General features: G+C 35.1%; 1 protein-coding gene across 2 annotated transcripts; it reads right to left on the minus strand.

The window, feature by feature from the left end:
• Positions 1–548: 548 nt before the first annotated feature.
• vnc (GNAT family N-acetyltransferase vnc) lies at positions 549–7,446 on the minus strand. Of its 2 annotated transcripts, XM_043013636.2 has the most exons (6): positions 7,315–7,427; positions 5,311–5,450; positions 4,678–4,761; positions 2,171–2,311; positions 1,371–1,480; positions 549–1,218 (listed from the first exon to the last, which is right to left on the minus strand). In XM_043013636.2, exons 1-6 carry the CDS (start codon positions 7,333–7,335, stop codon positions 1,202–1,204), a joined length of 513 nt encoding a protein of 170 aa, XP_042869570.1. In that variant the 5' UTR covers positions 7,336–7,427; the 3' UTR covers positions 549–1,201. The 2 variants fall into 2 exon arrangements, with proteins under 2 accessions (XP_042869570.1, XP_042869563.1); XM_043013629.2 differs by lacking the exon at positions 549–1,218 and having other exon boundaries at positions 1,318–1,480; positions 7,315–7,446.
• Positions 7,447–7,500: the final 54 nt, after the last annotated feature.

The following is a 7,500-nucleotide window of genomic DNA, read 5'->3' on the forward strand; positions in this document are numbered from 1 at the left end:
TCCTGTGTTCAGGTAAGACTGATACATGCAGGTGAAAATGCAACAAGGGTTAATAGAGATAATCTATTCAAAATACATGATTATCACTTAGTTTATTTGGACAGTATCAAAGATCTCTCGCTCCTCTTACTAAAAAATAAAGACTCGATGTTTAGCGCAAAAATGAAAGATGGTCATGATAGGAACAGGAGAGCAACTGGTATTCTTGTATCATTGTTCATTGTGAAGCATAAACTCATGAGATAAGTTTATTAATTTTAAATGATTCACTAAAGGCTCAACCTGTAAACATTCTCTCAAAATAAAATTTCCTGGTCATTAAATATATCCTGTAATTTACTTTTTTTTTTTCTGCCATGGTTAGCAATAAATATGATTTAATGCACAATAACATGGTATTAATATGTGTCATTGGTAAGAAATGTATTTATATCTTAACCTTTTTTCATCAAATTTTGTTTGATATTACACACTTTATATCATTTTCATAATGAAATTTTTTTTTCGCATGAATGGATAAGGGATAGTAACAGCTTTCAAGAGTGTAATTTTTATAATTCCAATCATTTATTGTCAACTTTGCTCTTCAAATAACATACACATTATCAATTAACAATCTTGGATCCTTCATTTAACAAGTCAAATATGTATCTCGTGCACAACACAAGACAGTATATCAACTGCTTATAGTTTAAGATGGAGGAAATACATGAATAAACAAAACTATAAACCTTACATGAAAATATCAAAAACATTAAGATTCCTATGCAAACTTCTGTCTCAAATCTAATCTAATCAAATGACTAGATTTCTTTAAAATACATTTCTCTCATTTACAAAAAACAATCATTTGGCAAGGCTTCCCTGACCACAGAATGCCCCTGTTTTAATAAGAAAAAAAAACACTAAACACTTCTAACTTCATTTTATATCAAACCCTATTTAACAAAATTTAAACAAAATGAAATCACAGAAACTAGAGTAATGCCAATGAGATAACTACATAAAAGCCTACATAAGAAGTCAGTTTACATATGTATTCCACTACAAAAGTTTCTTTTCTCAGATTTGACCTGATGGATTGTACGGATCTTCTCTTGACGTAATACAAGTTGAGGATGACCGAGAACACGGACAGCACAGATTCAGCAGACATGTACTTCAATGCTTGATGTGAAAAACACCAATGGTATCTATATATCTACCGTGATGTATTCTCTGTTGATAAAGTTTAATCTTTAACACAAAAAAAATAATGGGGGTAGTTTTGGGTACTTTCTTATATAATCAATATTCTTTTGTTAAAAAAAAAATAATAATAATTAGTTAACTTCACTTCTCTTCATTCTTTTTATTGTCAAAAAACGTACTTGCGTCAGCTGGAGTAATATCATTTTGCAAGGCATAGGAGCAGAGGTCCCTCTTCATGGCGTACGCATCTTCACCATCCGCATAATATTTTGGCTCGATCTCCGAAATCCTGTGGGAAATAAAGAGATAGTAAACATGCAACTTGGATATTGCAAACTTACTATTCAAATTAAATGCAAAACTAATAAAAAAAATGCTATAATAATCATGATAATGATGATAAAAAAGGAAAATGTAACAGAAAGTGTGAAGGAAAAAGATCGCATGTCAAATCAAGACTCTCCATAGTGGTAATTAACATGAATGCTTATTTCAGCTATATAATACTTTAAATCTGGATGTCAGGATTACACATGACTTCAGAACTTTAACTGGAACTCATAGTAAGCACTTTCAAATACATATAGCAATTGTATTTATTCTATCTGTTGTGAGGATGATCCAGACAAGGATAACTTATTCTTGAATACATAAGAAATTTTGTTTTTGCTTCTTAGTTAATATCTATTAGAATACCAAGTTTCAGGACCCATTTCCTCGTCCACACTATCTTCAGATTTCTGAATGTATATCTAAAAAGAAAGCATTATTTGTCAGAATATTACAGGATTGAATGGCATGAGAATCTGGAATAGAAAAAATAATTGATTTTTTTTGGGGGGAGGTCCTCTCTGAAATAGATTTCCATTTCCTGATGTTACTGAAATGAATCAAATTTACAATACATTAAACATCATATATATGAATGAAAAAAGAAATCCACTGAAATATATTAATCACTCAAACCGGTGAAACTTACGTGAATTTCAATGTATTAGTGTACAAATTGAGGGCGGCTCTGTTAGATTTTCTCACGTGCAGAGAGACGTATTTTGCATTAAAGCACTCTACCATCGCTCGTGCTGTCTGGTCCATCAGCTTCTGCGCCAAGCCTAAACGCCTGTGAATGAAATAGGAATTACTGAAAGTTTGACCGTCAACTTGTCGGCAGAATTAGATTTCCATTAAAACTAACGTATGCTTAAAGACATTATGGAATTGTTAATCAGTTTCAAGTAAAAATAATCTTGTTCTCAGCAAGCAAAATTTTGAGAAGAACGAGAGAAGGCTTTTCTTTCCCTCAGTAATCTAGCTTGTGTCGGCACATGCTGCCAAATTGAGCCAACAGATATCAATCCCACTGATTTGCTTCAATGACTTGAAACCTAAATTGCTTTCTTTGCTATAAATTTTGTAATAGTTTATGCATACCAAATTTTTGCAGGCTTGTTCTCATGACAACGACTTTATATTTTAACAAAAGTATCCCACAAATTCTTTAAGCATACAGTTGTAAGCCCTAATGGCAAAGAACTTTGCCATGAGACTCAAGTTTATATATTTTCTATATAGAACTACTTGAAGAAACATGAAAAAACCTTCTTACACCTAATGAAAATTTTACCAAACATAAAATTATAAAGATTACTATACATATTGTACATGATTCTAGCAATAAATTTCAATATATTGTAAATGACATAGGGACTTCATCAACAAAAGGCACTTAAAGAACTTTTTTCTTTAAATCACTTGGTACTAGAACAAGTGAAGTCATGCACACTCACAGATGAGGAATGAGAGCGTTAACCCATTCACAACGGATGACATGATATCACCTAATTGGAATATTTCCAACACAACAGATGATATCCCATAACGTCACAGAGTTTTTCCATTTACACCCATTGTACATTTTTTCATTTGTTTATACACACTGCAGTTGTATTTCTATGTACAATTTTTTCTTGATTTAAAAAATTGTCAACCCTTGGAATAGGGTAGGTGAAAATCGGCCTCTCACCTTGAGAAATCTCTCGGCAGGAAGCTGAATACGCTTGAAATATTGCCGATGGGTGCGGAATAAATCAAATATCTGTCCAGTCATGAATGGGTTTAAAGAAAAGTAGACTTTTCCTCACAAACCGATCATATTTCCAAGGATATACTTGTACTTTTCACTCAGGAACTCATACTTACTTAAAAGGAAATAGATGTCACATTAAGTTTCTCCTTAACCAACTGACAGTCTGAACGAGTTAACTTGTCCCTAAGAGGTCTATCCTCCTTGCTTAGAATATGGTAACTTATCTGAGTGGTCCAAGCTATTAGTGAACAAAACGAATGAAATTAATGCTTGGGAGCTTGTTTCACAGCTATATTATTGAGAAAAAAAAGTCTTTCTAATACAAATACTGTGCACAGTGAAGTCATAAATTTGCAGAAAATATGAAAGGTAGCGCATGAGAGAATCTCCTCTGGTCACTCAGGTGTCTTACATCTCAACCTCACCAGTTACAGTTTTGAAAGAGGTAAGGCAATGAGGGGTATTTTTTCTTTAGCTTCTTACTATGTTTCTACAATTTAGCAAAGTATATAAAAAAAATTATTTCAACATTATAAACACTGACTATCGTGGGTGTTTAGATTTGAATGTATTTCTGTTAGTTCTCAAGCTTCTACTTTTACTGCTAGCTTACAACATCAGAAATCCATCACTAATGCATAATTGCTTTCTTTGTATATTTGTTAACAAGAGCAAGTTGCCACAGAATATAGTCTTTTCTGAAACTAATAATGGACCAGTTTTCTTCCAAATGATCAATCATATTTTTTGATAACATAACAGGCACAACTAAGTAGTATATTATCATGAATAATTATCTGTGAAGATTAACAATAATGAGAAAGAAAAAGAAATATAACTGCAAGACGGCGGGAAGACCATCTGGGCCGTGACGTGACATCAAGTCATTTGTTGTTCAGGGTTTAACCCATTCACGCCGGTTGACGTGATAGCACGTATTGTGGTTTTCGCGTCAGACGCCCTGGACGCGCTATGAGGGGAAGCCGCGCGCTCGGGTAGAGCGAGCGGGCAACCGAGGCTTGCGGCTTGTGCGCCCGAGAATCTCGAGGCGTTAGGCTTATGCGTTCGAGAACCCCAGTATTGCGACCGCGCAAAGCCGGAACTGCCCCGGCGTGAATGGGTTAACAAAAGGGTATAAAAAAAAGAGAGAGAGAACAGAGTATATAAATACAGAAAAAATTAAGAACCTTATAACAATTCTACCACAGCACTGCAATCATAACTCTATAGCATTGGTGGTTGCTTATGATCAACCCAATGATTTCAGGGTGAAAAACGGTGATCTGGGTAACTGTTTTATATAGAAACAGATGCCCCTAGATCACTCAAGGGTTAATAATGCCCGGATGATAAGTGATTCCTGAAGGCGTGCAAGAAATGTAAATGACGAAAGCTCATACCTGTGACTTCTTCTGACGGCTAAGGACGTAATATGGCCATGAGGATCTTCTTCACTCTCTTCTTCCATCTTTGCTAGTACATACCTGTGGAAACATACAACATTATTGCACTACCTACGTGTACACATTTTACCTAAAAAGTAATTTGCTTTGTAACTTAACTTTTAGATTTGACTAATTTTGTGTGACAAAATAACACAGAGAAGCATATGTTTATCGAGTCTTGCTATGGAAGTAAGGTGTGATATCGTAATATAGATCAATTTCATTAATTATTATTATAATTTTGAACTATCATAAATCTCACCTAAAACTAATAATTCTGATTTATAGCCTCAGTAGAGTATAAATATTTTAACTTAAAGGTAGTGCTGAATTTTAAACAGAAATTCTGGCTTGTAGCAACCATATCTCAAAGAATATGAACAATCACAAATTATATATTCAAAAACTTAAATCAACAATTCCTTTTCTTTTCCTTACATTCTATAACCTTCCCAGTCCATCTATACATCATATTATACAAAATAAAATTAAATATAAGAAAATTTCATCTACAAATTTTTGCCAATAAAGGCTCTGCTATTGCAAATAACCAATAATTTCACAGACAAAGACTCCCACAAAACCTACCCAACGACCTGGCCCATGTCATCTTCTGCAACGTAGGAGAGCTGTGGCCATGAGAGTCCATGGTAGAGGTAATATTTCATCTGATAATTTTCTGGCAGACACAGGAGATTACAGTGCTGCATGTGCATCAGGTCCTCTGGCTGTGGAAGAGAAGTTTTCTTGTAATCATCATAATAATCATCATCATCATCATCATCATCATCATCATCATCATCATCATCATCATCATCATCATCATAAAAAAAAAAAAAGTTTATCACAAGTTTCTTTAAATATGACTGAAACTTTTGTGGGCCATAATATAGCAATTTTTTTCTTTATTATTTACAGAAAGGTATATCACACTAATATATACTAGTACACCAGAAATGACTATGATGATTTCATATGCTATAATGATCCATATAAAACAACATAATCTCATCATCATGTCCTAGACTGAATAAGCTTTTATAATCATTAGTCATGACCTGCATGACATCTTATATTCTTGTCCACATCCCTTAAGAAGTGGACAGGACAGGATAGGCATGCTGGAGCTACTCATGATACACAGCATCATTAAAAGTCTCTGGGACAAGCCAACTTGGAAAAGAGTCTCCGGGAATATGCACCATCCTTCGCCAAAAAAATCTACATAAATGCATGCCACGACCTGATCTATACCCTCCCCCTGGTTTTATGCATGCAAACCAAGCAAACAATTAGGGGCTTCACACTCAGATTTCCAACACATGAGATGTTTACCTATCAGGGGCTTAGCCCGCAGACCCCCTTCTTTTAGAGCATTTACCTTAAGGTTCCTCTGAGGTGTACATAGAGTCGGCAATGTTCTTCACACCTTTTACACTTTTATATGTCGCAAAGGATGCATTAGATATTAATAATTAGAATTCAGGATGTTTTAGGCTCTTATTTTGTAACCCATTTGGGCCGGATGATGTGCTGACACGTTTCGTGGTTTTTATGTCAGACACTGGCAACGAGATATTAGATCAAGGCCGGCACTCGGGGTGAGTGAGTGGACAGCCCAGGCTCACGGCTAGTGGGCCCGAGACTCCCGAGGCGTTAGGCTTATGCATTCGAAAACTCAGAGCCGGAATAGCCCCGGCGCGAATGGGTTAAGGACAGGCCCCCTGACATGCTTTAACAGAAATAAGTATCAAAATATAAAAGCATTTAATAGCAAATAAGGAAAAACAGAAAATCTAAACTGACTTTAGAATTAAAGGTTTTGGTAAATATTCAGGATCGTGTTACCAAACACCGCAATATTTCAGTGCACTGAAAGAGGCTATTCCGGGGGAGGGGGGGACATTTAAATTTTAATTTACAGTAGATATTTATACGGTGCAACTTGGGTACATTTGTGGCATATGTTAATGCAATTGTTTATACTTCCTTATAATGTTGTACTATATTCCTCTTTATTGTAATACTTCCAATTCTTTTATACTTGGTTATATGTAGATACGTATAAGTACCTAGAAGTCAACTAACGTCTCTCTTCCCAGAACGTAGGCATTGACAGCCATTGCTCGAAGCTGTCCTACTCTAGTTCTCATTCTCTTATAACTTAACTTCAGTTATGTAAACTACATCTGCTATATCTAGACAGGATATATCAAAAACACTCCAGTAATACTAAATGTAATAGTATAAGCTAAACACACCTCTCTGTGGCATAAGCTGCTAGACTAGCATTAACAGGAATAGTATATTGGCAATAGTATACTAGTAAACTTCTTAAAACTTCCCTATACAGACCGTAATAGCGATCTATTCATCGAGGAGTATGATAGCCTGGCATAAGATACAGCTTGTCAGAGGAAACAAGCACATCACGAACAAATAAAATATTGACACCCAAAATATGACACCAAAACTATCGCAAACCGTAAACTTCCTCTCATTTTGTCCTACAAGTACTTGATAGTCCCAAAATCACACCAGTCATTGAAAAGATCAACTTCTTCAATAGGTAATACTTCACTGTAAACTAACCTTGGCACATCTGATATTCATGGTGGAGTTTTATTTAAAGTCCCACGCACGCGACTTGAGAAGATCTGGATCAGCTGAGCGGCGAGACACTGTACACACACAGGCTTACAAACCTTTCCGAATAGGGGAGATTATATATGTTATTGTACCAAATTACCAATGGGTAGTTATGTGTTTTTTATTATT

This window comes from Penaeus japonicus, unplaced genomic scaffold (genome assembly GCF_977035675.1).
Source record: "Penaeus japonicus unplaced genomic scaffold, GWHDUDI00000001_assembly GWHDUDI00000018, whole genome shotgun sequence".
NCBI classification, from domain to species: domain Eukaryota; kingdom Metazoa; phylum Arthropoda; class Malacostraca; order Decapoda; family Penaeidae; genus Penaeus; species Penaeus japonicus.

What these genes read in the sequence shown, in the direction of transcription:
- vnc (XM_043013629.2), bottom strand. Translation starts at nt 7,335, where the DNA reads ATGAATATCAGATGTGCCAAG. An exon ending in GCCGTCAGAAGAAGTCACAG is followed by an intron (nt 2,312 to 4,677) that starts GTATGAGCTTTC and finishes TTTCATTCACAG; the next exon opens with GCGTTTAGGCTTGGCGCAGA. An exon ending in ACTAATACATTGAAATTCAC is followed by an intron (nt 1,481 to 2,170) that starts GTAAGTTTCACC and finishes TATTTCCCACAG; the next exon opens with GATTTCGGAGATCGAGCCAA.